Below are 27,903 nucleotides of genomic sequence, written 5' to 3'. Positions count from 1 at the left end.
TTCTCAGACTGACAAAGTCATGGATAAGAGGAAAGCACAACCAGTGAGATGGTCGTTTGAGTTCTCCCATTTATTCCACAAGTGAGAGGAAGACAAGGGAAAATCTTCCAGCTCTTTCTCATATCCACAAACCATAACGCTCACAGAAGTGAGAGGGCTGTAGACCTCAGTCTTAGCTTTCTACCTACTTTAAGTATAATATTATGGGAGTTTTGTATTTTTTTTGAGGAATCACCCTAGTGGAAATTAGATTTTTTTGTCTACATAAGCTGAGTATTGTTCTGGTTTTATTACCCTGAAGATGAACAACAAGAATGGGGAAGAAAGCAGAATTTAGAAGGAGGGTTTACAAATGGTCATTAAAAATCCACAGGCTTCATCTCCTACAGCCAGGAGTTCCTTCCTCTATTCACTACAGTTCACTTTTGCTCTTATCTTTAAACTTTTCCTTGAATAGGTTGGGGTAGTGAGGACCCTGAGGGCTTGCCATGCTCTGCTTTCCGTTGGATTAGGTTCACTAGAGATGTGTTCAATAGTGAATCAGTGGGTATCTTAAAAGAGACCTCACCATATAAGCGCTGAGCCAGGTCACTGATTTCCTGAATCCTTTCTTCTTGCTGAGGCACTGAGGGTGTGATAAACTTTTTGAACTGCTGAAGGAGAATCTCCACAGCTTCCTTGGTCTTGCACTCTGTGGAATATTTTCTAACTCTTACAACTGTGGCACTTGCATCTTCATACCAAAAGTGACACTAAATTAAAATGGGACAAAGCATAGATTAAAGAGACACCATCCTTCCAAAGTTCTTCATTTTGATCACTGAAATATCAAATTTCAATTTCCTCAAACTTTATATTCACATTAGTGTGAACTCTTTAAGTCCTAAGAAGGAAAACATCACAACGTGATCATATACTTTTGCACTTGGAAATTAGTCAGGTAAGAAAGTAGAAGTATGGAAATCACTCTGATTTTCCTGCCTTCTTAGGTTTGCCTGAAGCATAAGTCCTAAGAGGAATGTTGCAGACTTACAAGAACAGGCAGTCTAAAAAAGCATGTGGGAGGAGCTTCAAGATGGCGGAAGAGTAAGACGTGGAGATCACCTTCCTCCCCACAAATACATCAGAAATACATCTACATGTGGAACAACTCCTACAGAACACCTACTGAACACTGGCAGAAGACCTCAGACCTCCCAAAAGGCAAGAAACACCCCACGTACCTGGGTACGGCAAAAGAAAAAAGAATAAACAGAGACAAAAGAATAGGGACGGGACCTGCACCAGTGGGAGGGAGCTGTGAAGAAGGAAAAGTTTCCACACAGTAGGAAGCCCCTTCACTGGCGGGGATGGGGGTGGCAGCGGGGGGCGGGAAGCTTCGGGGCCACGGAGGAGAGCGCAGCAACAGGGGTGCAGAGGGCAAAGCGGAGAGATTCTCGCACAGAGGATCAGGGCCGACCGGCACTCACCAGCCCGAGAGACTTGTTTGCTCACCTGCCAGGGCAGTTGGGGGCTGGGAGCTGAGGCTTGGGCTTCGGAGGTCGGATCCAGGGAGAGGACTGGGGTTGGCAGCATGAACACAGCCTGAAGGGGTTAGTGCGCCATGGAGGGCCGGGAGGGAGTCCGGGGGAAAGTCTGGACCTGCCGAAGAGGCAAGAGACTTTTTCTTCCCTCTTTGTTTCCTGGTGCGCGAGGAGAGGGGATTAAGAATGCTGCTTAAAGGAGCTCCAGAGACGGGCGCGAGCCGTGGCTAAAAGCGCAGACCTCAGAGATGGGCATGGGACGCTAGGGCTGTTGCTGCCGCCACCAAGAAGCCTGTGTGCAAGCACAGGTCACTATCCACACCGCCCCTCTGGGAGCCTGTGCAGCCCGCCACTGCCAGGGTCCCGTGATACAGAGACAACTTCCCCGGGAGAACGCACGGCGTGCCTCAGGCTGATGCAACATCATAACTGGCCTCTGTTGCCGCAGGCAAGCCCCGCAGTCCGTACCCCTTCCTGCCCCCGGCCTGAGTGAGCCAGAGCTCCCATTTCAGCGGCTCCTTTAACCCCGTCTTGTCTGAGTGAAGAACAGACGCCCTCAGGCAACCTACACGCAGAGGCAGGGCCAAATCCAAAGCTGAACCCCAGGAGCTGTGCAAACAAAGAAGAGAAAGGGAAATTTCTCCCAGCAGCCTCAGGAGCAGCGGATTAAATCGCCACATTCAACTAGATGTACCCTGCATCTGTGGAATACCTGAATAGACAACGAATCATCCCAAATTGAGGAGGTAGACATTGGGAGCAACGATATATATATATATTTTTTTTCCTTTTTCTCTTTTTGTGAGTGTGTATGTGTATGCTTCTGTGTGTGATTTTGTCTGTATAGCTTTGCTTTTACCATTTGTCCTAGGGTTCTGTCTGTCCGTTTTTTTTCTTTTTAGTATACTTTTTAGCACTTGTTATCAATGGTGGATTTGTTTCTTGGTTTGGTTGCTCTCTTCTTTCTTTCTTTTCTTTTTTTATTAGTTAAAAATTTTTTTTAACAATTATTTTTTACTTTAATAATTTTTAAATTTTATTTTATCTTCTTCTTTTGTTCTTTCTTTTCTTTCTCCCTTTTATTCTGAGCCATGTGGATGACAGGCTCTTGGTGCTCCAGCCACGTGTCAGGGCTGTGCCTCTGAGGTGGGAGAGCCAAGTTCAGGACACTGGTCCACAAGAGACCTCCCAGCTCCACGTAATATCAAACAGCGAAAATCTCCCAGAGATCTCCATCTGAACGCCAATACCCAGCTCCACTCAATGACCAGCAAGCTCCAGAACAGGATACCCTATGCCAAACAACTAGCAAGACAGGAACACAACCCCACGCATTAGCAGAGAGGCTGCCTAAAATCATAATAAGTCCACAGACACCCCAAAACACACCACCAGATGTGGACCTGCCCACCAGAAAGACAAGATGCAGCCTCATCCACCAGAACACAGGCACTAGTCCCCTCCACCAGGAAGCCTACACAACCCACTGAACCAACCTTAGCCACTGGGGGCAGACACCAAAAACAATGGGAACTAGGAACTTGCAGCCTGTGAAAAGGAGACCCCAAACACAGTAAGTTAAGCAAAATGAGAAGACAGAGAAACACAGCAGATGAAGGAGCAAGGTAAAAACCCACCAGACCTAACAAATGAAGAGGAAACAGGCAGTCTACCTGAAAAAGAATTCAGAATAATGATAGTAAAGATGATCCAGAATCTTGGAAATAGAATGGAGAAAATACAAGAAACATTTAACAAGGACCTAGAAGAACTAAAGAGCAAACAAACAGTGATGAACAACACAATAAATGAAATTAAAAATTCTCTAGAAGGGATCAATAGCAGAATAACTGAGGCAGAAGAACAGATAAGTGACCTCGGAGATAAAATAGTGGAAATAACTACCTCAGAGCAGAATAAAGAAAATAGAATGAAAAGAATTGAAGACAGTCTCAGAGACCTCTGGGACAACATTAAACACACCAACATTCAAATTATAGGGGTCCCAGAAGAAGAAGAGAAAAAGAAAGGGACTGAGAAAATATTTGAAGAGATTATAGTTGAAAACTTCCCTAATATGAGAAAGGAAATAGTTAATCAAGTCCAGGAAGTGCAGAGAGTCCCATACAGGATAAATCCAAGGAGAAACACACCAAGACACATATTAACCAAACTATCAAAAATTAAATACAGAGAAAAAATATTGAAAGCAGCAAGGGAAAAACAAATAACATACAAGGGAATCCCCATAAGGTTAACAGCTGACCTTTCAGCAGAAACTCTGCAAGCCAGAAGGGAGTGGCAGAACATATTTAAAGTGATGAAGGGGAAAAACCTACAACCAAGATTACTCTACCCAGCAAGGATCTCATTCAGATTTGACAGAGAAATTGAAACCTTTACAAACAAGCAAAAGCTAAGAGAATTCAGCACCACCAAACCAGCTTTACAACAAATGCTAAAGGAAACTCTCTAGGCAGGAAACACAAGAGAAGGAAAACACCTACAATAACAAATCAACACAATTAAGAAAATAGTAATAGGAACATACATATCTATAATTACCTTAAATGTAAATGGAGTAAATGCTCCAACCAAAAGACATAGAGTGGCTGAATGGATACAAAAACAAGACCCATATATATGCTGTCTACAAGAGACCAACTTCAGACCTAGGGACACATACAGAATGAAAGTGAGGGGATGGAAAATGATATTCAATGCATATGGAAATCAAAAGAAGCTGGAGTAGCAAGTATCACATCAGACAAAATAAACTTTATAATAAAGGCTATTACAAGAGACAAAGAAGGACACTACATAGTGATCAAGGGATCAATCCAAGAAGAAGATATAACAATTGTAAATATTTATGCACCCAACATAGGAGCCCCTCAACACATAAGGCAAATACTAAAAGCCATAAAAGGGGAAATTGACAGGAACACAATCATAGTAGGGGACTTTAACACCCCAGTTTCACCAACGGACAATCATCCAAAATGAAAATAAATAAGGAAACACAAGCTTTAAATGATACATTAAACAAGATGGACTTAATTGATATTTATAGGACATTCCATCCAAAAACAACAGAATACACATTCTTCTCAAGTGCTCATGGAACATTCTCCAGGATCATATCTTGGGTCACAAAGCAACCCTTGGTAAATTTAAGAAAATTGAAATCGTATCAAGTATCTTTTCCAACCACAATGCTATGAAACTAGATATCGATTACAGAAAAAGATCTGTAAAAAATACCAACACATGGAGGCTAAACAATACACTACTTAATAACCAAGAGATCACTGAAGAAATCAAAGAGGAAATCAAAAAATACCTAGAAACAAATGACAATGAAAACACGACGACCCAAAACCTATGGGATGCAGCAAAAGCAGTTCTAAGAAGGAATTTTATAGCAATACAATCCTACCTTAAGAAAGAAGAAACATCTCAATTAAACAACCTAACTTTACACCTAAAGCAATTAGAGAAAGAAGAATTAAAAAACCCCAAAGTTAGCAGAAGGAAAGGAATCATAAAGATCAGATCAGAAATAAATGAAAAAAATGAAGGAAACTATAGCAAAGATCAATTAAACTAAAAGCTGGTTCTTTGAGAAGATAAACAAAATTGATAAACCATTAGCCAGACTCATCAATAAAAAAAGGGAGAAGACTCAAATAAATAGAAATGAAAAAGGAGAAGTAACAACTGACACTACAGAAATACAAAGGAGAAGTAACAATTGACATGGCAGAAATACAAAGGATCATGAGAGATTACTACAAGCAACTATATGGCAATAAAATGGACAACCTGGAAGAAATGGACAAATTCTTAGAAATGCACAACCTTCCGAGACTGAACCAGGAAGAAATAGAAAATATGAACAGACCATTGACAAGCACTGAAATTGAAACTGTGATTAAAAATCTTCCAACAAACAAAAGCCCAGGACAAGATGCCTTCACAGGCAAATTATATCAAACATACAGAGAAGAGCTAACACCTATCCTCTCAAACTCTTCCAAAATATGGCAGAGGGATGAACATACCCAAACTCATTCTACGAGGCCACCATCACCCTGATACCAAAACCAAAGATGTCACAAAGAAAGAAAACTACAGGCCAATATCACTGATGAACATAGATGGAAAAATTCTCAACAAAATACTAGCAAACAGAATCCAACAGCATTTTAAAAGGATCATACACCATGATGAAGTGGGGTTTATCACAGAAATGCAAGGATTCTTCAATATATGCAAATCAATCAACACGATACACCATATTAACAAATTGAAGGATAAAAGTCATATGATCATCTCAATAGATGCAGAGAAAGCTATCAACAAAATTCAACACCCATTTATGATAAAAACCCTCCAGAAAGTAGGCACAGAGGGAACTTACCTCAACATAATAAAGGCCATATATGAGAAACCCACAGCCAACATCGTCCTCAATGGTGAAAAAGTGAAACCATTTCCACTAAGATCAGGAGCAAGACAAGGTTGCCCACTCTCACTACTATTATTCAACATAGTTTTGGAAGTTTTAGCCACAGCAATCAGAGAAGAAAAAGAAATAAAAGGAATCCAAATTGGAAAAGAAGAAGTAAAGCTGTCACTGTTTGCAGATGACATGATACTATACATAGAGAATCCTAAAGGTGCTACCAGAAAACTACTAGAGCTAATCAATGAATTTAGTAAAGTAACAGTATACAAAATTAATGCACAGAAATCTCTGGCATTCCTATACACTAATGATGAAAAATCTGAAAGAGAAATTAATAAAACACTCCCATTTACCATTGCAACAAAAAGAATGAAATATCTAGGAATAAACCTACCTAAGGAGACAAAAGACCTGTATGCAGAAAATTATAAGACACTGATGAAAGAAATTAAAGGTGATACAAGTAGATGGAGAGATATACCATGTGCTTGGATTGGAAGAATAAACATTGTGAAAATGACTCTACTACCCAAAGCAATCTACAGATTCAATGCAATCCCTATCAAACTACCACTGGCATTTTTCACAGAACTAGAACAAAAATTTTCACAATTTGTATGGAAACACAATAGCCAAAGCAATCTTGAGAAAGAAAAACGGAGCTGGAGGAATCAGGCTCCCTGATTTCAGACTATACTACAAAGCTACATATGGTACTGGCACAGAAACAGAGATATAAATCAATGGGACAGGATAGAAAGCCCAGAGATAAGCCCACGCACATATGGTCACCTTATAAAGGAGGCAAGACTATACAGTGGGTAAAAGATAGCCTGTTCAATAAGTGGTGCTGGGAAAACTGGACAGGTACATGTAAAATAATGAAATTAGAACACTCCCTAACACCATACACAAAAATAAACTCAAAATGGATTAAAGCCCTAAATGTAGTGCCAGACACTATAAAACTCTTAGAGGAAAACATAGGCAGAACACTCTATGACATAAATCACAGCAAGATCCTTTTTGACCCACCTCATAGAGAAATGGAAAGAAAAACAAAAATAAACAAATGACACCTAATGAAACTTAAAAGCTTTTGCACAGCAAAGGAAATCATAAACAAGATGAAAAGACAACCCTCAGAATGGGAGAAAATATTTGCAAATGAACCAACTGACAAAGGATTAATCTCTAAAATTTACAAGCAGCTCATGCAGCTCAATATCAAGAAAACAAACAACCCAATCCAAAAATGGGCAGAAGACCTAAATAGACATTTCTCCAAAGAAGATACCCAGACTGCCAACAAACACATGAAAGAATGCTCAACATCATTAATCATTAGAGAAATGCAAATCAAAACTACAATGAGATATCATCTCACACCGGTCAGAATGGCCATCATCAAAAAATCTGCAAACAGTAAATGCTGGAGAGGGTGTGGAGAAAGTTGGTGGGAAGTTGAGCACTGTTGGTGGGAATGTAAATTGATACAGCCACTATGGAGAACAGTATGGAGGTTCTTTAAAAACTAAAATTAGAGCTACCACATGACCCAGCAATCCCACTACTGGGCATATACCCTGAGAAAACTGTATTTCAACAAGAGTCATGTACCACAATGTTCATTGCAGCTCTATTTACAATAGCCAGGTCATGGAAGCAACCTAAGTGTCCATCAACAGATGATAGGATAAAGAAGCTGTGGCACATATATACAATGGAATATTACTCAGCCATAAAAAGAAATGAAATTGAGTTATTTGTAGTGAGGTGGATGGAACTAGAGTCTGTCATACAGAGTGAAGTAAGTCAGAAAGAGAAAAACAAATACCATATGCTAACACATATATATGGAATCTAAAAAAAAAAAAAAACTGATTGTGAAGAACCTAGGGGCAAGATGGGAATAAAGACGCAGACCTACTAGAGAATGGACTTGATGATATGGGGAGGGGAAGGGGTAAGCTGGGACAAAGTGAGAGAGTGGCATGGACATATATACACTACCAAGTGTGTGGTGGATGGCTGGTGGGAAGCAGCCACGTGGCACGGTGAGATCAGCTTGGTGCTTTGTGACCACGTAGAGGGGTAGGATACGGAGGATGGGAGGGAGGGAGATGCAAGAGGGAAGAGATACGGGGATATATGTATATGTATAACTGATTCACTTTGTTATACAGCAGAAACTAACACACCATTGTAAAGCAATTATACTCCAATAAAGATGTTAAAAATAAATAAATAAAAAAAATAAAAAGCATATGGCACTGAAAAGAATCCAAATATCAGCTAAAGGGAAGAAAAAAGCTCAAACACACAAAATCCAGCCTATGTAATTGAAATCATTTACAATACATGGATAAATTATTGCCCAAATAACACTCTAATAAATAAATTCTCTTTTAAGAATAAGATTTAGTGTATAGATTGAGGAAATATCATTTGAAGAATAGCATTTGACCTTTTCTTGATAGAAGATAGGCATATTTTCAAAGGACAGTGGAGAATTGAGTTTCTCACTGAAAATAAATAACTGTGATGGAAGAAGTGTCTGACCAAGGCTAGAAACACTTATGCTGAGTGAGAAATAGAAACACATGACTCTGTTAGGAGCTGGCTTTAAATAAGTGCCACAGAAGTACAGCGAACCTATACATCAGTATAGAAGAATGATCATTTCAATCCTCCTTAATGTGGTGTTACATCTAAAAGCTCTATTGCGTTAGTGGGAGAGACATTTTGTATCTCAGAATAATGGATTACAAAGAACGCTCAATAACTTCAAGTGTAGAGCTTCTTCACTATGAAGTATGCCAATAATAACCAACTTGCTACATTTCATGTAATCTGTGTATACTTTGCCATTTATCCTCTTGACAAAAACGAAATAATATCAATAACAATTTTTGTACCTGAAAAATCCAAGTGTCACCTTTCTCTCTAAACATTTTCAAATTCTGTGAAATAAATGTCATTTTTGAGTGTTTTAGCAGATATCCAGCAGTGAACATAATTCCATAATGGTTAAACATATCTTGAGTTGATGTGGTTATGGAGAAATGAGAAAGTCTCATATGTTGCTGGTAAAAAGAGTAAATTAGTAAAATCTTTCCGAAGAGCAACTGGACAATACAATCAGAACCTTATAACATGCATCCCCTTTGGTCCAGCAATTCTGCTTTAGGAAATTAGCCTAAGGATATAATCATGAAAAGAGTCATGATGCATGAATTTAATGACAATAATAGCCAATGCAGCATTGTTTTAAAGCAGCTAATTTTTAAAAACAACACTACAACACAGATAACATTACAACAAGAAGAGGATACCTCTTCTATCAACTCCTGGAGATGCTCAGTCAGGTCCAAATTCTTCCTGTAATCTGTCACAACTTTGTCAAACTCATCCACATATTTCTGCAAATCCCTCATGGCTTCCAAAAGGACATTCACTTTATTATTTGGATAATTTAAGAAAAAAGTCTTATTCTCAACTTTTCCCATTTTCCTTTTCAAAGCCTGTGCAAAAAAAAAAAAAAATATTTAAGGACATTCAATTTTTATTTATGAGGCTAGTTAGTGATTAAATATTGCGGGAAAAACTTTTGTAGCTTCCTCCATTTAATATGTGAAAATCATAATTATTAAAACGCATTTTGGAAAGAATAGGTTTTGTTTCAGATAGTTTATTGATTCAGCAGCAAACATAGAGAAAATTTACTGCATATCAGGATCTATACCATAGTTTGAGAATGCTACTAATGATTTAAAAAAAGACAGTGATCATAAAATCAAATATTTTATTGTCCTCAGTTAGCTCACTGTCTCCCGAGAAAGGCACTCAAATAATCTAGCCAGTATAAGTGACAAGGGGCTGCAGGAACAGGGGAGGAAGGTCCTGACATAGGTGAGTACAAGGAAAGAAAGAGGGGTATACAAGAGGGGGATATGTGTGTGTGTGTGTGTGTGTGTGTGTGTGTGTGTGAGAGAGAGAGAGAGAGAGAGAGAGAGAGAGAGAGAGGAAGGGGAGAGGCTGGGTAGATTTGGCAGAAATCATTTTGGAGCTGCTTCAAGAGATAAATCAATTAATTATGTATTTTACATGAAGTACCCAATTGTTATAAAAATTAAGGATGATCTTTTGAGTCCTAATGCTATAAAAAAGCCCAGGGGTTAGGCATCTAGAATTGAAATGCAAAATAATTTTGCAATAATTGCAGTAGCACGCACACACACACGTACTTTCTCATTACCTGTAATTTTTCAGCATACATATCTACTTGTTGAATTTGATATTTCAGAGCTTTTAGATTTCGAGCTTTTTCATTTTTCTTAGTGTAATTAAACTTCAAATTATTGAATTTCTTTTTGATGTCTTTGAATGACTCTTTGAGCTGCAGTTCAATAAAAAGAAACAGGTGATTTCCTTAAAATGAGAACACTAATATTCACTTGAAATAAATCTAGAAAGCTATACTTCAAAATATTCATAACCTTCGAAATGTATACAGAGTGATTTTCAGTAGAAGACAGGTCTGCTAAGTGAATATATAATGTGAATTTAAATATATCCCCCAAATATAGGTAATTATAAATTGTTCTTAGTATTTTTTGATTTGTAATTTATAATTAGGATTACAGTTACGGAACATCCTTTGACCTTCAAACAAGAAAGTTTTTAACATACGATAGATTTTAAGCAACTCTAATTTTCTTATTTGTATTTATTTATTTGACATCACTTTACAACTCATTCTGTTCTCTGTGTGCTAATATTTGTTCCATATTCCAATGCTCTTATAGCCATCATGAATAAATTTATTAAGCCTCCAAGGAGCTGTCCATGTTGCAGAGGTCAATGGAGTGTTGACATTTAGACCAACGAGGACATTAGTGGGGTGGAAGAGGAGACCCAATATGACAGTCAGTAGGAAAAGGACTGTATTTGTCCAAATCCAATTAAAAATTATTTTTCATGGGCAGTTTCCAGAAGAGATTTACTTCTTAGATATAAGCCATTAACTTCAGAGGTCCTTAAAAAATGGAATGTAAGGTGACAGTTGTTGCCTGTGGTGGCAATGCTAACTTGTATATAAACAGAGTGTATGGCTATACACTGAAAACGGGGCATAGATGATGACTTTCTTAAGAATAAACAGTCCAACTTTACCAGTGAGCCAAAATTCTAAGCAGTCTAGTTCCATTAACAACAACGCTTTCTGTGCCCTTCTCCAGATTCAAGAAGGATAAACATATTAACAGGCAATTCACTCTATATTATCAGCAAACAGAAGTACAGAGAACATATAAACCGTCTCAGATTATATGGAAGCATTTAACAGCCAAGAATAAACAACGTCATGGTTGATAAATTTGAGCTATGACAAGAAAAGTCAGGAAGACATTAAAATTGTTTTCAATGACAGCAAGTAAATTATTTGGGAGGGAATAAAGGCTGGGCCCATGCTGGATTTTAAACTTATAATGCAGAAAAACATATTTGCCCCAGAAAATGCTTGCTTTCTCAAAATGCTTATTTCAAATTCTGCATATTGTAAAAACAGAACCGTGACCTTATCTTTAACATTTTCTGAAGACAACAATCTATAAAGCCCTAGCCTATTTGCATACATGGAAATTATTATACTGATGCAATTTTTGCATTTGCCACAACTATACTTCATCATCAGTGTTGTTTATTTTATATGGTAAATGAAATAGCTGAGCATTAGCTTTAAATTATAAGCACAGAGACCATGTGAAATATTTAAATTGATAAATCAGTAATATTATAAAGGAGTGGAAAGAACTGTAACTTCAAAATTTGAAAATGATTTCTCTGTTAGAACTCAGAAAAATATTTAAAAGATAATATTCAGTTGGTATATTTATGAAATAAACAATATTTAAATTTTTTGACATTTGTTGTTTTAATATGTATGTATTTGTTATTAGTGGGAAAGGACAAATGAAGTTGATTTTATGGGATTAAGATACAGACTTCCTCCTTAGTTAATCACATAAAACTTTGGCAGGAACTTTTTTCCCTTGAAGTCATAGTCTGCAAAATAGGTGCAATAACTACCACATCTGAGGAAACCAGAGATTTTTGTATTAAAAAACATGTCCTCAATAGGGAGTTATTGTAATGAGTACAGAGTTTCTGTTTGGGATGGTGAAAAAGTTCTGGAAATGAATAGTGGTGATAGTAGTGCAACACTGTGAACGTACATTATATCACTTAACTGTACTCTTAAAATGGTTAAGATAGTAAATTTTATGTTATGTGTCTTTTACTACAGCTAAAAATACAATTTTTATTTTTAATAAAAATAAAGTAAAATAAAATGAAAGGAAAAAATACGTCCAGTCACTAACATGTATCCACTGGAAAATAAAATTTTATATTCTTTTTTCCCCCTTACTGTAACATGACATATATTATAAACTTCAGTCTAAAGAAAGGAAGAGGGGCTCTGTCATCAACCAGATAACCACTGGGTTACACCCGCTTGTTTAAGTGGGAAAAAATCAACATCTATTTGAAAACTATATGATAAATGAAGAAAGGCTGAGCCTTAACACTTTAATTCTAAGACATGACATTTAAAATCTACTTTGGATTAAGAAATTTAAGACTGATAAATGATGAGTACAAATTTATTTCTGTTTGCCTCAGAATGTATGCACTTCCACTGACGATGATTTATAAAGCCAAAGATGTTCAGGCGATATGGGTATGTGAAATGGGATCAGTTTCTTTCTGACACATGAGCTCCTTTGACAAGTTGCTGGCACTTTTCTCTTTTGGTCCCACTGGAAATCTATTTTAAATCCTGTACCTTTCCCAGCTCAAATTGAGGACTATGCAGATACAAGAGGAAGGCAGCAAGCGTGAACTACCTTCAGCAATCAGATTTTCAGAAAACATCCAGCCATGCCTAAGTTTCTTACCTGCACATTCCAATACGAAAACTTAACTTCCCATCTAATCTCCACATAACTTGTGATCATATTTTTAAGGGAACTGAGTGCCATGGTTGCTCGGCTGTGGTATCATTGTTCACGCAGCTGTTTCTAACTTTAGTTAGCTTGTCAACAATGGGGAATGGTGTAGATGGCCAAGACAACTGCTCAACTGGAGCACAGAAGCAGGAAAAAACACCCAAAGCTTGGGGCAAGAAAAAGTTTACCCTATTCGAAATCTTTAAATGTTGTTTTAATTTATACTGATAAAATTTCTGAAAGTCTTAAGATAATCAGGAGAAAGATATTTTTTCAAATGAACAGTGCAATTTTCCTATCTTTCCATATGTTCAGCTCCTACATGTTTGCTGTGGAAGAAGCGGACTAATTTAATACAACTATAATTAGAAAAAAAATCATTAAGACTTTAAAACTGCAGTTCTTTTGAAACTAGCATAATGAGCATCTTCACCAAATTTCCCAGGGAGCAGTAAGCCTCTCTCAGGGTTAGGCATAAACAAAAACCTCTTAGAGAAGAAGCAGAAGGGAACAAGATGGACAACAAGGAGGCTGGCTTGCTATTTTTAGTCTTGAGGAAGCTGGTTGAGGCAACTTTGGCACAAGAATGTATTATCTGTGAGTCTGTTGCTGGCAAGGCCAATTTACGTGAGGGACATGAGACATTTTAAAACTAAGAAAATGTATTTAAAACAAGAGCTTTTCTTAGAACTATGGCACACAATTGTCCAGAAGCAAAAATACAAAACAAATAGTCCATTTCTCTTAATGTCCATTTCACGAGCTTAATTTCTTGCCCACCATTTTGCCTACTCCAGAAAAAAAAAGCTTTCTGATTCTCATTTTCAGTAACAGAAAGAAGGCTGCAATGCCATCACTTCCCAGGGATGCCTGTATTTGAAATGAAGGGACCCAAAGACTCATAACTTAACCTGAATGATTTGCTACAATTATTAACAGTAGAATATTTAGGCTTAGTGCTGGAGAGACTTTGGGACAAGACTTTTTGGGCCTCCATCTGTCCAGCAACCACACGGCTGTCTTCCTGTGCTTACCATCAGTCTTGTAGAAGCAGGAAATAGGGCCGCTTGGAAGGAGAAGACAATTGCTCCATTTTAAATTGCAGGTGGCAGCATATCTCAGTAACGGCTATTTTATCCACTCTGCAAGTTTTGTTTGTTCATAATATATTTACATTTTATTTTCTGGACATGATAACCACGATTTTAAACTTTAGCTTTCTATCTTCTTCAGTAAGAAGAGTCATTTTGCAGATGTTAAACACAAAACTTCTAACAGATTCTAACCCTATGGGATGGACATTTTCAGAACAAATTATAATCTTTCCCATCCTCTTACATATACCAACGAAACAGACTCACAGTGGGGCCTGGTAATGAGCAGTTGTGACTGTGAAGTCCCTTGGGCTTTAAGTTGCCTAGACTCTTAGTTTCCTGAGGGCTTTCCTGTTCTTATGGCCTGGCACACAGTAGTCATATTTGTTGAATGATGATAATTTAGTTTTTTTCTTAAAATGATGAATTAAGGTCATCAATTTGGAAAATAGCAATTATCTGTACTATACCATAGTGCTGCCTCATCTATATCCTCTTTTTCAGCTTCCTTTCTTACCAGATGGTGGTTGTCCACAGTCATTTTGTCAATAGCAAAGCAGTATACAATATCAGGAGGTTTAATGTCATTGGTTGTGTATTTGTCTAAGGCAGCAGCATTCCCCTATTCTACAATAATTTATTGCTGCTAATCTGCCTTATCTCCCTGGAACTTAGATGACTGATGGGTAAGATGTTGCTACAGTGTAGAAATTTCAGGCTGAAGTAATATAATTATATGAAAGCTCCATTTGCAAAATTTATTTTGGAAAAATGAATAGCAACCCAATTCTCTCATTACTACACTTTTTTTTTTTTGTGGTACGCAGGCCTCTCACTGTTGTGGCCTCTCCCTCTGCGGAGCACAGGCTCCAGATGCGCAGGCTCAGCGGCCATGGCTCACAGGCCCAGCCGCTCCGCGGTATGTGGGATCCCCCTGGACCGGGGCACGAACCCGTGTCCACTGCATCGGCAGGCGGACTCCCAACCACTGCGCCACCAGGGAAGCCCCATTACTATACTTTTCATCAAACTAATTGTTCATGATCCATAATGAGGCTCCAGTGACAAATTTCCATTAACATCATGTAAATGTAAAGGTAATTTTTTTGGTCAGGTTGCAGGAAGAAAACATGCTCGATATTAACTTATTACATTTCTAAAGAAGACATGTAAAGCATAAGGAACTGATGTTGTTCTGTCATGTAATATGGCAGAGAATATCTATAATGCTTTGTGTATTAAAAGCTTATTTATATTGCCAGGCAAGAAAATGTACAGTGAGATTCAACATTCATGCATACAAATATATCTTTGTGTGAAATGAGTGGGAAAAAACTCCACAAAATCTGGCAGTCTGAAGGGTGTGTTTTCTAGTACACATGGAGAAAATGAGTTTTTACAATTAACTAACTATGGCTTATATAGTATATAAAATTAGAAAATAATAATATTTTACCCAAAGAGAATCAAGGCACAAAACCATGGTTCTTTGTCGTTAAGGAATATCACATCACATTAAAAAAAAAAATCACATTTAGAATACCTCACTTTATTTTATCTTGAGATACTGAGTCCTTTTTTTTTTTTTTTTTTTTTCTGTTATTTTTTGCCGCGCGGCTTGTGGGATCTTAGTTCCCCAGCCAGGGATTAAACCCAGGCAACAGCAGTGAAAGCCCTGAGTCCTAACCACTGGACCACCAGGGAACTCCTGAGTCCTTTTCTAAGGGCCTTTAGTGCACTTAAAACCATGTAATAAAGTAATTTTAGTTGAAATAACCAAATGAACTGTGCTATTATATCAGATCATACAAAGAGCTTGTAACGAGTATTCGAGAAAACAAAGATAGAAGAAGAAAGCATAGTAAAAGGATACATTAACATCAGACCATACAGTGGTTGAATGGGTTCAAACATTACCTGAATGGTGAACTCTGAGTTTAGCAGGTGACAAGCTGGTGCCCAGTAAAAGTTGGTCCCCAATAAATGAGCCTCTGGCCCAGAGCTGACTCCCTGAAACCCCACAGTCCTGAAGCACACTGCTCAAGTGAAAACTGTATACTCCTCAGTTTCCTCATCTGGAAAATGAAAGTCCTCCAAAGCCAATTTCAGCTCAGATCAGTGAACTTCCAAGAAGCACTTTAAATGCACTGGATGCAAAATAATGCATTTCAAAATCAACTGAACAAATCGAATGCTATGCTTCGTCTAGTTCCCTGGTGGGCTATCTGACTTTATTTTTTTATACAAAAAAAATTAGTGTAACATGCAGCTTTTAATTTTACATAATTTTTAAGCACTCATACCAAATACTAATAATGATAATAACAATTAAAATATCAAATATTATCACAACTTAGAATCTGGCTCTGACAGTCACAATACAAACTAGACCACACATCTCTTTATTTTATTAACGGGCACTGAAAATATTCCTTTGGATTATCTTCCCATTAAGCTTGTAGTTGGAAAATCCAGGCTGTGCATGATATACTGTGACATGCCTTGTATATCTCTACGAGGAAGGAAAAGGGAAAAGGGCCAAAAGTTTTCAAAGATCCTTTGAATATGAAACTGTGACTTATATCAAACATTAGTTGGGTTTGAAGCAGAAGCAAATGGGAAGAATCACTCTCTTAATACTTAAGATCATGTTAAAGTGATGTTTGACTCCTGTATCAAAGCTGCACGTATCTGGTTTCTGGTTCCTGTTACAGTACAGACAATCCTGGTGTGTCCCTACTTTGACTGGGAGGGCCAGGCTGGCTCCCAGCAAAGGCTCATCACGAGGCAGCCCTGTAAACAGAACCACTGTGGAAAGGGCCTAAACAGGGAGACCCACCTCCATAAAGGCCACCATGCTTCAGGAAGAGGGAAAGTGAGCCATAGGCAGCTGGGAATAGCCCTTAGCCTGCTCTCTTGTGCTTTCAGTAAAATATGGTTGAACATCACAGCAGAGAGAGAGATCTTCAGCAAAAGAAAAGGAAGAAGAGGAAGAAAAAGAAGAAAGAAAACAACTTTGGGGAAAGATAGTAAAAAAAATTATTTCCATGGCTGTGAATCTAAATTTTATAGCCTGAGGAGAATTAAGATTGTTTTCCTTAAAGTGATCTGGCTGAAGTGGTGCTAACTGCAGTACAGGACCCAGAAGAGGCCGTTCTACTACACAGAGGGCAGACTACACTAGGGGTTTAACACTGAGCGAATTAATGAGTGTCTCGCCCACAGTGACTCCTGAAACACAGACTCAGAGCAGAAACTCTACAGTCCTGTGGCACACTCAACTGAAAACCCTCCATGATGCTGCTTCCTGTTTCCCTCCCACTGAATGGGATCCAAGCGGCCCCTCCTGCTCTCGTCCTCTTGCTTTCCTTCCAGCCATGCTCCTTTCCTGCACTTCTCTGTGGGCTATGGAAGGGCTAGACCACTTGCTAAGTTTAGTTACTCATACTTAAGTCCATGCTCTAATGTTGTTTGATAATATTTGATACTCACTGGTCCTAAATTGTGTAAAGAGGGCATAAACAGAAAAATCAAGAAGGTTCACCACATCTTTTTCCCTCTGCTCACTTTCCTAATGGGTTTGTGATTAATGAACTTAGAAACGTCTTGCTCTAAACAGAGATAAATCTGGAATTGTGGTACCTTTTGTTCTGCTGTCAGTTCCAGTAAGGAACCAGGACCCTCGCTAAGCTATATTTTTCTCCTAGAACAAGTAAACCTTTAGATGGAAAGTTTACCCTGGGAGGATGTGGCTCAAGTTCAGCATGTGTCTGGGGGTTGGGGGTTGGGTAGAATTGAGGAAGAGGAGGTGGAATTAACTGTGTATGGAGGAGGGGGCATGGAGTCTAGGCGTTGTTTTGCCAGAGAAGTCACTCAGTTTGAGTAAATATGAAACCAGCCACTTGACTTTGGTGATAATACTTTGTAGCCTCTGAAGCAACAAGCCTGCTCCCCTTAGCACCCGCTTCATCATGAGTCAATGGTACTTAAATAGCATCTCCGCAGACGGGAGCTGGCTGAACCGGGATGCTATCGCTCTGCACTGATGATGTGTATCCACTCAAGCAAAACAACTGCTGTGAGGGTTTGGGGTGGGTTGGGGAGGAGCAAACAATAAACCCTAATGCCACATTCTAGGTTCTTCCATGTGTTGACAATATACTGACCTCAAAAAGTTTGGGAGCTTAAAGTTCACTCAATCTTTCTGAGCCCTGAGGCCATTGCTTGGCAGATTAAAGGTCAAGGGTAAAAAGAAAGTCTCCTGATTCACTGTGCGTGTGTGTGCGCGTGTGCGTGCGTGTGCGCGTGTGCGTGTGCGTGTGCGTGTGTGTGCGTTCTCACCTCGCTCATCTCATCCCTTGCAGTACAGAACTCCAGGCTGTGGGTCAGGGCCCGCTCGTGGTCTTCAGCCTGGGCACGCCAGTTCAGACTGTCCCCCTCAAGGATGTCCAGCTGCTGCTGCAGGTGCTTTGCAGAAACATTAGAGCAGTTCTAAAAATGACAGAGAAGGGGAAGTGACGAAGGGAACTGGCAAAACAGCGATGAGAACAACATGCTATTTACCTGCATTGTGAAACTCATAAATGACATCAAAAAATATGACATCCTGATTTATTTCACCTTAAGCTTCTTTGAATATAATGATTTCAGAAAGAAGCCAGACACCCAACACCCGATGTTGGGAAAGACAAACCCTTACATTTCCAGTCTTGAAACTTCAGTTTTGAAGATTTGCTCACCACACCCAACGCCTCAGAGACGCTATTCATTGTAAGGTATAATTTTTACTTCAAAAGGCATAAAATATGCATTAGAAACATTTGGCTTCTGCACTATAATTTTCCTGTCAACTTGAGCGTAACCTCAGGTTTATTATGCAAGTGCTCCAACCTCTACTCAACGCAGAGGGCTGCCGAGGCCAAGGGCAGATGCGTACTGGAGAACAATTTACATTATTTGTGCAAAGTGAGACGTCTTACTTTTTTCTTTTTAAAATAAATTTACTAATAAAACAAAACTCTTTAAAAAGAAAGGTCCTTCCTGGGAAAAACATTCTGTTATAACAGAGACAGATATTTTGTATTTGTGTCTTTCAGTTAAGAAAATACTTTAGATCCATTGAATTCCATATAGTTTAGTGGATATCTTAAATGAACTTTGAAATAAAATCAGCCATTACGATTTTTATTAATGTTATACATACTGGATAGAATTAATATAATCTTTTCTTCCCTCAAATTAAGAATTTGGAGAAGGAGCTTTTTAAAATCAGAGCCCAATGTGTTATTTAGGAGAATTTAATCTGGAATTATTTCCATCTCTTTTAGGCTCCTTTGGTAAGGTCAGTCCAGTGGAATAAAGCAGATCCAGTGATGAGTGCCCAGATCCCTGGGTGGAGCCAGGGTTCTTGAGCTTGTCTACCCTGGGGTTTCACGGATAAAGCAGCTTCTCTGGGATAAGACTCTTCACCTATAAAATGAGGGCCCTGGGCCTAACGATCTCTCGGCTACTTTTTGGATTGGACGTGCTAAAGCAGCATTGTCCAACAGAAATACAACTGAGCCACATAAATAATTTTAAATTTCTTAGTAGCCATATTAAAAAGTAAAAAAGAAACAGTGGAAATTAATTTTCATAATATAGTTTGTTTAACCGAACACATACCCAACATGTAACCAAATATTAAAAAACATTAATAAGGTTTTTTTCATATTAAGTCTTTGAAATCAAGTCTGTATCTCACACTTAGAGCATATCTCAATTGTTGCTAAATTTCTATCAGAAATACTTGATCAGCACTTAAATCTCATAGAGTTTAGTAGACTCACATACCCAAATTGTTCCCAATATACTTAAAAGTTTTACAATTTGGGGTACCAGTTTTAAATTTAAATTAATTAAAGTTAAATAAAATTAAAAGTTGAGTCCCTTAATTGCATTAGGCATATTTCAAATGTGAAAAACGAACTGCCATTATAGATAGCACACCTCTATGATTTTTTAAAAATTAGCATGAGAATAGATGTATCAAACAAGGCTTTTAAAATCAGATTTTTCTCCTTAAAATGTTTTTCTCTGGATGTGGTAGAAACTTACCACAAATAAGTAGCCCAATGGTTTAATGTATTTTTTAATTTAACGTATACCAGGCAATGTGCCTGGTTTCTTTCATATTACAGGCCAACTGAAAGCTATATTAGGTATAAATGGTGGTGTTCTAAGTTGCTTACAGGCCGCTGAACTGACGAGATGATGTCCACCCCCAAGGAAAGAGCCAGTTTATGGAGATGGTCTATGTGTGCCTGCTTTTCCCGAGAGCGACTGAGGAGAACCTGGGCATCGTGAGCATCAGCAATTTCCTTTGGCTGTTGTAGAAACTCCAGTTCTCTTGATCTGAAGAGTCGTCCCAGCTGGAATTTAGACCATTAACAATTAACCTTCATATTTTTATGAAGACAGATTTTTTTACATTGAGGTATAGTTGATGTACAATATTATATAACTGGCAGGTGTACAATATAGTGATTCACAACTTTTAAACGTTATACTCCATTTATAGTTACTATAAAATATTGGCTATATTCCCTAAATTGTACAATATAACCTTGTAGCTTATTTTATACCTAATAGTTTGTACCTCTTAATCCCCTACCTCCGTACTGCCCCTCCCCCCTTCCCTCGCCCCACTGGTCACCACTAGTTCTCTATATTTGTGAGTCTGCTTCTTTTTTGTTATATTCACTACATTGTTGTATTTTTCAGATTCCACATATAAGTGACATCATACAGTATTTGTCTTTCTCAAAGATAGCTTTTTTAAAAAAAAAAAAACTTCTTTCCTATAACATATTTAACTAGCAGGTCAACACTGACAAGCCCATCTAAAATTATTAGTATTATAGACAAATAAGTGTTACAATGCTGCAAGTCAATAGGGTAAAATTGAGGGACTAACTCTGTCAGTTCTATTAAAGAAGAAAACACTGTTTGCTCACAGACTAAAACTTTAGCAAGATGAGGCCTGTGATCTCAGTAAATTCAGAGGCTATTTTCAAGGGATTTCAATAAGTCTCCATTTTCTGTTAATAGAGGCTAAGGACTATGAAGTTTTACTGAGCACTCTACTGATATTTGAGATATAAAAGAAATTGTTTTCTTCCCTCGAAGAGTTTACACTTGAGTTAGGGAACAAAAGTAATTAAGAATCAAGATGTTAAAAATGACAGATGTGTGGAATAAACAATAAGAGTTCGAGGAATTTTGAAGAGAGAAAAATCACTCCAAGGGAGGTGGATTTTTGGATGGAGGGACACAGGGCCTAGATGGTAGAGAGGAGACAGAAGGACCTGTCAGATAATGGCAGCACAAGAGTCAAGGCTTGGAATTAGGGATGTGGACGCCATCTTTGAGGGACCCAAGGAGAGCTCACTTTGGCTGGAACATCGGGCAGAATGGGGCCCAGTGAGAGAAAAGTCAGGGGCCAGACTGAGGAAAGCTTCTAATATCAGAATAAGCAACCTGGCCTTTATTTATTACACAATCATTTATTTTTAATTTCATAGTTTAAAACTGAGAGTCTTCCAAACATCCATGATAAGTCTTACCTCTTCTCTGACTTGGTGGAACTGGACAATCTTATACAGGATCTCCTCATAATCTTGGATTCTCTCTTTCTGGTTTTGATGGAGGTGAATTAGGTCCTTCAGCTGTTGAGACTTCTCTTTCACAGGGGCTCCTTTGCCACTTAACTCTTCTGACTCTTTTATAATGTATTGAGCCTCATCATTCAGTTGCTAAAAAGTTGTAAGCAATAAAAGAAATACAGCTTTTAGAGAGCTTTTTACTTTACAACCGACTATATGAAGATCTCAATAACAAATCACTCTCTTATTTGTTAACAAATACTGTTGTGAGCTTCACCCCCATCCCTGCAAATCCAGGCATTGGGCATGATGCTAGGGATATATTATTCCATCCTCATCTTCTCGGAACTTTTTTTAGAAATTAATTTAAACTAATTAAATTTTAAAAACACAAAAAAGTGTTTCAAAGTTAGGTGGTGAAATGGAAAGTCATATATTTCTATGACATACCAAATATTCTGGTCATCTGTTAAGTAAACATATTCTAGATACTCTATGAGGCTGTGACCATCTGTGATATTTAATACAACCAGAATCAGGTGGTATGATAAGAACACCAAAAGAAGACAAGCATAAAAATATATTGGGGAATTATTTGTCCTCTGTGATAAAAGAATGATCAAAATGAACCACCAGCCGAGCAGCACAGTAGCTATGCTGCATTAAAAGCAGTCATCCCAGAATCCACAAATAGCCACCACTTGTAGGGAGGGATAAGGCACCTTCTTTTTACCCAGAACTGCTCAGATAGCCCTTATAGGAATCTAGATCCTGGTGCACAGCTTAAAGAGGAAGCTGCTATAATTTCAGAGCTGGATTTTATGTCAAGGATAACAGTAATGGAAATGATTTAGGCTAAGGAGATAATTTGCAGAAGAGTGACCTAGTAAGGGTCTTCATGTTGAAATCAAGTACGTGGGCGTCAAATATACGCACATCACAGTGACAGAGCTAAAGAAACTTGACAACAGTTCCTGATTTAGAGGAATTTACACACATACACTTACTCATGTGCAGGGACACGTGCACACACGAAATGCAGATACATATGATACAGAGTATAGCAAAGAAACCAACAGATAGGCTAGGAGAATTTTCTAAGAGTTTGGAGGAAAGAGTTCACTGTGGGCCACAGCGGTGTGTGTGCTTTTTGTGAGTGGGGGGTGGTTATGCATTACATTAGTTTTGTCTTAAAGGAACATAAACTAGATATTCCCTAAAGGAATCTTCAAACTTCTGTTTCGGGGTTTCTTTAAAGCCAATACTTGCAAAGTAGTGACAAACAGAAACACAGGTATCTTAACTCTGCAGCAAAGAACACGAATCCAGATAGGAGGATAACATGACTGGCAAACTTTTTCGGCAGCTGTGTCAAGGTCAGGAATGGCAAGAGGTGTGTGTGGGGGGTATGGAATGCACTAGCAATCAGGGCCTGGGAACATGACTCATGGTTTTTTCTCTCACATTCTGAGGGCTCTCTGAGAGGGAGAAAGGGAGAGCACAGCAAAATTCTTGGAATTGTGGTAGGAGCCTGGGGTGCCAGTGGGTGATGACATCACAGTGATAATTTCAGGGACAGAGGACAGCAGAACCTCTGTGTCAGAGATTGCCCATCCTTGTTTTGAGATGTCTGAATCGAAAACATGTCTATACCCCTTAGGAAAGGAATTAGAGTAAATATATATGATAAATACATTAATAAGGAACTAATTTAAATTAAAATAATCTAAGATAAGAATATATTAAGGACCTTTTGTAGCCCAAATGTTTGTGTATCATCAAATATAGCACACTGCAGTTAAACAGGAAGAAAAATGTGTTTTTAAAGTGGATTTTTAGACAAGCAATGCCGTTGTTTTTTAAAAATTGTAATTCATCAGACTGTAAAAATTAATTAGGTGAGCATTGACTGAACAGTTTTTAATACTTTTTCATTCACCCAAGGCCATCAATTTGTTTCTTCACCTGGAACTGAGGTTTCATTTCATTCCATTTTTTCTGTAGACCTAAAATGGTCTGGAGACTCCCTCCAAGGTCAAGTGCAGACACAGGCATAAGTGCTTCCTGAAGAAGTTTTAAGTTGTGAGTAGTCTGAAATAGACGTTAGATAGTTATGCATATGTTTTCTTTGATACCACCAGCAAATACGTCATAATCATTCCAGTGATGACATGGTATGTCATCAAACTTTTCAATTACCATGAAAGCACTCACTACCTAGAGTGAGCCTGTGGTTCTAAACCACCAATGAACAAAAGCACAGGCCCTCTTTTTATTGTGGTAAGATATACATAACAAAATTTACCATTTGAACCATTTTTAAGTGTGCAACTTAGTGGCATTAGTACATTCATACTGGTGTGCCGCCATTACCACTATCCATCGCCAGAACTTTCTCATCTTCCCAAACAGAAACTCTGTATTGGTTAAACTCTAACTCCCATTTCACCCTCCCCTCAGCCCCTGGTATCCTCTATTCTGCTTTCTGTCTCTGTGAATTTGTCTACTCGAGGTTCCTCACATAAGTGGAATCACAATATTTATCCTTTTGTGTTCGTCTGATTTCACTTATGCTTCCAGGGTCCCTCCATGTTGCAGCATGTGTCAGAATTTCCTTCCCTTTTAAGGTGAGTACTACCCATTTACCTGTTCCCTCACCTTTCTAAGTTGCTCTTTGAACGCTCCCCACCGCTGTTTCACGGGCTTGCTTGCAGCGGCTTTAAGTTGCCAGGCTATCCGAAGGCGGCTGAGTTCCTCCCTTTCTGCCTTCTGGCTTTCCATAGTGTTCTCCATAATGTGTACTTCATTTTTCACATTTAATATTTCATTTGCTTTTGCCTGTGAAATTAATAATTATATAATGGCTTTTCTTTCCCAAGAAATAGAACATTTTGCATACAACTATTTGAGGAGGCAAACGCTTCATCATAGCCAAAGCAGAACACAGTTCTGATATCAAGACAAGGCTGGAAAGTCTGTGCACAGGCACAGCTGGGCTCTCAGAACCCATAATCTATGCTTGGACGTCAGCTCCCGAGCTCTTCATGACCCCACTGGTGTTTGAGTCCTCTCCTTTAGGATCTGTTCGTTTCCTCGGGCTTAAAGGGTGACTGAATGAGCATAGGGATCCAGAAATTTTGAAGTTGAGATTATTTTAATGCATAAGTTTTGAAGTGGATTCCACCTTTTATTTTAACACACATTAGAATATGTCAATATCTGAGTATCAGGGACCATGAGGGGGCAGATTGTTGTGGGTCTGTGTTTCTTTCTAAACTATCCCATTGTATATATTGGGTGGGCCAAAAAGTCCCTTTGGTTTTTAAATAAAACTAAAAGACATATTTTTCATTTTCACCAAGAACGTTATTGAACAACGTATTCACCCTTTTGGTCCACTACCTTCTGCCATTTTTCAGGCAGCTTCATAATTCCGTCTTCCCAAAACTTTTTATCTTTTTGAGCAAAGAACTGTTCCAGGTGCCTTTTCCAGTCTTCAAGGGAACTGAAATTTTTTCCATTAAGAGAATTTTGTAAAGACCAAAATAAATGGAAATCCGAAGGTGCAATTTCTGGTGAATATGGCGGATGAATCAGAACTTCCCAGCCAAGCTGTAACAGTTTTTGCCTGGTCATCAAAGAGGCATGTGGTCTTGTGTTATCCTGATGGAAGATTATGTGTTTTCTGTTGACTAATTCTGGATGTTTTTCATCAAGTGCTGCTTTCAGTTGGTCTAATTGGGAGCAGTACTTGTTGGAATTAATCATTTGGTTTTCCAGAAGGAGCTCATAATAGAGGACTCCCTTCCAATCCCACCATAGACACAACATCACCTTTTCTGGATGAAGACTAGCCTTTGGTGTGGTTCATCTCACTTGCCCCATGAGCTCTTCTGTTCCACATTATTGTACAGTATCCACTTTTCATCACCCGTAAAAATTTGTTTTAAAAATGGAACGTTTTTGTTATGTTTAAGTAGAGAATCACATGAGGAAATACAGTCAAGAAGGTTTTTTTCACTTAACTTATGTGGAACCCAAACATCAAAATGATTAACATAACCAAGTTGGTGCAAATGATTTTCAACGCTTGATTTGGATATTTTGAGTATGTCGGCTATCTCACATGTGGTATAACGTTGATTGTTCTCAACTAATGTCTAAATTTGATCGCTATCAACTTCAACTGGTCTACCCGACCATGGTGTAGCGTCCAGCGAGAAATCTCCAGCACGAAACTTCGCAGAACACTTTTGCCATGTTCCATCAGTGACAGCACCTTCTCCATACACTGCACAAATCTTTTTTTGCATTTCAGTTGCGTTTTTACCTTTCTTGAAATAATAAAGCATAATGTGCCAAAAATGTTGCTTTTTTCCATCTTCAGTATTAAAATGGCTACACAAAAATTCACCAATTTTGATAAGTAGTTTTTTAAATGACGCTCATATGACAGCTGTCATATACAATCTAACAAAATTGTTTCAAATGAAGTTAAAGACAACTAAGTGCTACTAGAGCCATCTTACAGAAAAAACCGAACAAACCTTTTGGCCAACTCAATAGAATTATTTAAAATTTTCCTTGTGAGCAGTTCCTCAAGTTACTCTGTTTTGTGAGAACTGAAATGTACCTCTATATACAGTTGTCCCTCGGTATTCACGGCAGCAGGGTGGGAGGCAGGGACTGGTTCCAGGACTCACCACGGATACCAAAACCAGTGGATGCTCAAGTCCCATGGTTGGCCCTCCATATCCGCAGGTTTCAACTAACTGTGGATGGTGTTTATGTTTAGCTCTGAGGTTGGTTGAATCCAGGGATTTGGAAGCAGTGGATATGGAGGGCCAACTGTATCTCTATATTTGTATCTCTATTGTGCACCAGAAGAACAATATCTAAATTCCAAGACTTCTCTTGCCAACTTTCATATGTTCTAGATCTCTGATTTGAAATCCTTTAAACAATGATTTTAAACTACTGGAAATTCAATCAGAGGCAGAAGGATAAGAGAGGTAGAGAGTAAGACAATAGGCTTTTTTTATGTCAAACATCAAAAAAATGCAGAAGAATATTTGTTTGGCAAAACAGTAATTTTTACTTTGATGGCCAGCTTTTCTCAGTAAATCCTTGAATTTCTAAGTAGCAATTGCACACGGATTTCTACAATGGCAATGACAGCTGGGTATCTAAAAGTCACGGGACCTTTTAGATTATAGTCAGAAGATAGTGCCATGAATATGTAACAGGATATTTTAAATCACAGGCCATTTTATTTTAAAATTATTTTAAATGACATTAATATTGCACATTTATATTTTTATATTAATGTAGACATTATAAAGTGTCATTTAATTGAAAAAATACCTGCAGGTGCTAAATGTGACTTCTCCTATGAATTTGGGGATCTAGTAGTAAAATGATGTATTCTGTAATTATGATGAACAAGACACACATATTATGAAAGGCATTAGACAGCCACAGCAGGCCCTAAAGCAAATCATATTTTTATCTATGCTATAAATAAAGATAGGGTATCTTTCCCATATTATTAAGAAAATATTAATCAAAATGTTATATAATACACAATTTAATGTAAACTTGGAATTTGCAGCATGTCAATGTCAACTACAATCGGAAGAGTATATGCTCTGAATGAAGCCTAGAAAAGAGAGCTATGGTAGGATCTGCTGATGCCTAGCTAGCAGGATTCAAGAAGAGTGATTATGCATTTGGCAAACAAATATTTTGGCCACTCAGAAAGATTAAATAATTTGCCTGAGGTCTAGTTAGTAAACACACTACTCATTCTACTTCTGTATAAGGTCATTGGAAAATTTGCCATCATCTAAACAGGGCACTAAATTATCCATTTTCCATGTAGATTCACACACAATGAGTGGTCTTCTGACATCTTGCCTTTCAGATATCTTGATAACTGGAAGGCAGTATTCCATGTAGCATTCTTGGTATTTGCCACTATAAATTAGTAAATTGGCACTTTCATCAAGATGTCTGCCAGATTTCTGCCCTAAATCAGTTTTTCTGATTGTGATGATTTTTAGATGCACTGAAACATTTTTTTTTAATTTCAAGCTTGAAAATCTGAGCCTCGGCAACCCAATCAAGAGCAGAACACTGAGTGGGAAATGCCAGCGGGACTTC

The 27,903-nt window shown here is 38.2% G+C and overlaps 1 protein-coding gene across 6 annotated transcripts in view; it reads right to left on the bottom strand.

Moving 5' to 3' along the window:
• The window catches only part of CCDC141 (coiled-coil domain containing 141), a 219,180-nt gene that overhangs the window by 28,887 nt on the left and 162,390 nt on the right, over window positions 1-27,903 (bottom strand). For 5 of the 6 annotated variants that reach the window (XR_009520139.1, XR_009520140.1, XM_060016516.1 and 2 more), the window contains 8 exons: window positions 24,400-24,579; window positions 23,707-23,832; window positions 21,703-21,891; window positions 20,329-20,508; window positions 18,440-18,589; window positions 10,253-10,393; window positions 9,330-9,518; window positions 569-752 (listed from right to left, as the gene is read on the bottom strand). Coding sequence is in view for 4 of the 6 variants with exons in the window: in XM_060016516.1 (XP_059872499.1) it covers window positions 569-752; window positions 9,330-9,518; window positions 10,253-10,393; window positions 18,440-18,589; window positions 20,329-20,508; window positions 21,703-21,891; window positions 23,707-23,832; window positions 24,400-24,579 (1,339 nt within the window). In the remaining 2 variants the exon portion in view is untranslated. The remainder of the gene's footprint in view (window positions 1-568; window positions 753-9,329; window positions 9,519-10,252; window positions 10,394-18,439; window positions 18,590-20,328; window positions 20,509-21,702; window positions 21,892-23,706; window positions 23,833-24,399; window positions 24,580-27,903) is intronic. The other variant, XM_060016518.1, reaches the window with a different exon arrangement.

The sequence above is a fragment of the Delphinus delphis genome, chromosome 7 (assembly GCF_949987515.2).
Source record: "Delphinus delphis chromosome 7, mDelDel1.2, whole genome shotgun sequence".
Lineage (NCBI taxonomy): Eukaryota > Metazoa > Chordata > Mammalia > Artiodactyla > Delphinidae > Delphinus > Delphinus delphis.
This window is presented reverse-complemented; position numbering and strand designations above follow the sequence as displayed.